This window comes from Diabrotica undecimpunctata, chromosome 6, assembly GCF_040954645.1.
Source record: "Diabrotica undecimpunctata isolate CICGRU chromosome 6, icDiaUnde3, whole genome shotgun sequence".
Taxonomy (NCBI): Eukaryota; Metazoa; Arthropoda; class Insecta; order Coleoptera; family Chrysomelidae; genus Diabrotica; species Diabrotica undecimpunctata.
In genome coordinates, this window is record NC_092808.1 from 21,013,664 (window position 1) to 21,017,530 (window position 3,867).

At 34.5% G+C, this 3,867-nt stretch overlaps 1 protein-coding gene across 1 annotated transcript; it reads left to right on the forward strand.

The window, feature by feature from the left end:
* Positions 1–520: 520 nt before the first annotated feature.
* Positions 521–1,231, forward strand: LOC140444251 (uncharacterized). Its single transcript, XM_072535996.1, has one exon. It carries the CDS (start codon positions 521–523, stop codon positions 1,229–1,231), a length of 711 nt encoding a protein of 236 aa, XP_072392097.1.
* Positions 1,232–3,867: the final 2,636 nt, after the last annotated feature.

The window sequence follows — 3,867 nt, forward strand, 5'->3', positions numbered from 1 at the left end:
ATATCAAAATACAGTGTTGAGTAATATGGCCAGGTGAAAAGTAGGGTTATATGACCATGGCCATATTTATCTTACGTGGCCATATTACTCTACAATGCATATTTTGTTTGCCGTATTGATATTATTTCTTTTATTACAGAAATAAAAAATGCCCCAGTATCAGCGCAGGGGCCTACGAGGCAACTGGACGGAAGAAAATTTGTCAGCAGCTTTAAGAGCGGTGGAAAATGGGACCGCAGTTAACACAGCTAGTCGTACATATCACATCCCAAGGCGGACACTTCGACGATATTTAGAAGAGGGAAAACAAGTGAAGTCTTGTCTAGGGCGAAAGACTATACTTACAAATGCCCAAGAAGCAGAATTAGTTCAACATATTATCCGTCTTTCGCAAATTGGATATCCACTTACTGCAAGGGTACTTTGTAAGTGTGTATATCGGTTTACAGAACTCAATAATATCCCAAATCCTTTTCAAGAAAGCAAAGGAATAGCTGGTCGTTATTGACTACGTGGTTTTATGAAGCGCAATCCTCAAATCAGACCTAGGAAAGCACAAAACTTAAATCCGGCTAGGGCACAAAAGCTTAATAAATTTATTGTAAAAGATCATTTTACTAAGCTGGAAGGTATTTTAAGAGAAATGGACATACTTGATAAGCCCGAACGGATATATAATGTAGACGAGAAAGGTTGCAGGTTAACACTTCACCACCAGCAGAAAGTTTTGGCGCAAAAAGGGGCTAGAAGAGTACATGTTGTTGCAAACGAACATGGAGAAAGTGTTACCATTGTTTCTTGTGGTAATGCTCTCGGTACAGCAATTCCTCCAATGGTACTTTTTAAGGGTAAACGTAGTAAGCCAGAATGGGTTGACTCACTACCTCCAGGTGCTGTTGTTCAAATGACTGCAAAAGGTAGCATGAATATTGAAACGTTTTCAGTTTGGCTTCAACACTTTTCAAAATTTAAGGTTGCTGGTCCATGTATTATCATATTTGATGGTGCAAGATGCCATTTGGATCACACTATTGTAGAAACTGCCGAAAGATACGAAATTACTCTATACTGTTTACCTAGTAATACTACTCACGAGCTCCAACCAATGGACAAAGCTGTATTTAGAGCCTTTGAATATTACTGGGATGATGAAGTTATGAAATATTATTCTATTCATAGCGATCGTGTTATTACCAAACAGAGATTTGGGGCAATTTTTTCTACAGTTTGAGACAAAACAATGACACCATCTAATATAAAATCGGGGTTTTCTTCAACGGGAATTTATCCATTCAACACAGAAGCTATCCCAGAGATAGCGTTTGCCCCTAGTACTATCACATACCAACATCAGGAAGATAAAGAGAATGTCACATTATTAGAAACTAACGCTTGTAATAAAGCAGATGATTTATCCATGCCATCAACTTCAGGCATTCAACAAAAATATTACCGTTGTCATTCTACTTTGGGATTACAACCGAAAAATAACTCAAAAGAAGTATGTCTGGCCACTGATAGTAGTAACTCTTGTCGTCCCTCTACTTCGGATTTTCAACCGAAGAATCGCCCGGAAAAACCATTTCTAGACACTGATAGTAGCAACTCTGACTTATCCTTTAATTTGCATGATTCTAGCAGTGATGAAGTTATTGATTCAGAAGACGATCACAGTGATTTCTCAAACATCCAAAATACTTCATTCACAATTATGCTCGAAACACCTGAAAATGCAGCAATAAAGAACGATAACAAAAAGCCTAGAAAACCAGCTATCAACAGTCGAGCCCAAGTTGTTACTAAAGATTTATTCGGTAGATGTATTGGAAAAAGTGATTCAGAAAATATTGAAGCCAATACGCATACTATAGATGGTAAAAGAGTCTCGTCAATGCTACGAAAATTACCCAATCCAAAAAACAAATTTAAGACCTTGCCTGCTAAGAAAAAGGGAACAAAAAAACAAGAATCTTGGTTCTGCAAATTATGCAAGGAAGACAGGATGGTAGATATGAGACTGTGTAGCGTCTGTAGCACTTATATCCACGAAGAGTGCATGGGTCTCACAGCTAAAGACAAAATTGATACGTTCTTATGCCCTGATTGTGAAAAATAAGACAATATTAAGTTTCTGTACTGTATTTGCTTAACATGTAATAAAACTGTTAAAAAATCTGAAACTATTTTATTCTATTTTAAGCTTCATAATTAGATATAAAAATTTACTTTCTGTAGAGTGGCCATATTAGCGACACCATGTTGGTAATATGGCCAATAGTAGTATTTTTTTAATTAAGTCATAAATATCATATTTTTATCAATTTTTGAAAAATTATACAATAAATATATATTTAGATAACCCATGTAACTGTAAGAACAGTTACTTTTTAAAAAAATTATATTTGGCCACAAATACGGACAAAAGTTCTTAAGGTGGCCATATTACCTTATATTATTATACCCACTTTATATTAGTATAGAAATTGTAAGATGAGCATTTACGAAACTTAGATCTATTCTGAGCAATTCTCAGCTGAACTTACAACTGAGAATTAAGTTTCTAAAATGTTATGTGTATCCTGTATTACTGTATGGATGTGAAACCTAGATTATGAAGGTTAACATGATGAACAAATAAGAAGCCTTCGAGATGTGATTATAGCATAGAATGCTCAGAATATCATGGGTTCAACACATTTTAAACAGAGCAGTCGTAAAGAGAGTAGGTCAAGGTAAAGGCGACTTAATAAAAATGATAAAAAAGAGAAAATTCGAATATCTGGGGCATATAATGAGAGGAAGCAGATACAGGATAATGCAGTTGATACTGAACAAAAAGATCAACGGAAAAAGGGGAATTGGTAGGAAGAAATACTCGTGGCTCCGAAATCTTCGTCAATGGACTGGCTTATCAGTAGATGAATTATTACATGCCGCGCAAGATCGAGAACGCCTAAAACTTGAACACGGTATTCAAAGAAGAAGAATATTATACATTAAAAATATGTCCACATTATATTCTTGCCTATTTGTTCAAGCATGTAAGATCAAATTGTCTTACCTCTAGGCCAAGCCTTTATAGTATTTGTCCATAAATATATCTAATCATTAATGTTTTAATCGTTAATGTTGTAACATTGGCACCACACAATTAAAAATTTTATGTCCTGTAACACTTACTATTTATAGCCTGCGGTTTTAACACCGATTAAAATAAAATTCTTAGATGACAGTTACCAAAGTGCCAGTTTTTTATTATTAATAGCTCTTCTTTTAACATAAACCGGCAAAAATATTTTTACGAAATGATATTAATAAAGATTTACTCTGATGTAACTTTCTCACAGGTTCAAAAAATGTTTTAATAATACGAGTGTCCTAAAAACTTTTTGGTAGTAGACAACCTGTTGAAAGACACACCAACGTAATCGTCACGTTATTGGATATTTTTATGTAAAAATGAGGAATCCGTGGAAAAAGTTAAAAATTTTAAAATTGGTATACTCACCTTTAGATCTTATGAAAAAATGGCGAACATAGCGAAAAGAAGGATAAAAAAGCATATAAAAGAACAATATTTTTGTATCCTTTTCTTTGACAATTATGGACATATTTCCCAAGAGATACTTTTACTGTTATTTAGATACTGGTGTTATTTTTATTATAATTATATGTCTAGAAAATTTCTTCTTGCGTTCTCTTCATAGTTCTTTCTCTGCCAGCTATCTTCAAGTCTCATTTTGGCTCGGGCAGATGTGTACAAACTGATAATAAAGTTTACACTTGTGGGACAAACTCACAGTCACATCTGGGTTCTCAGAACCCCAAATACGGCAATTTTGACGATTAACTAAGCCATTGAGAAGA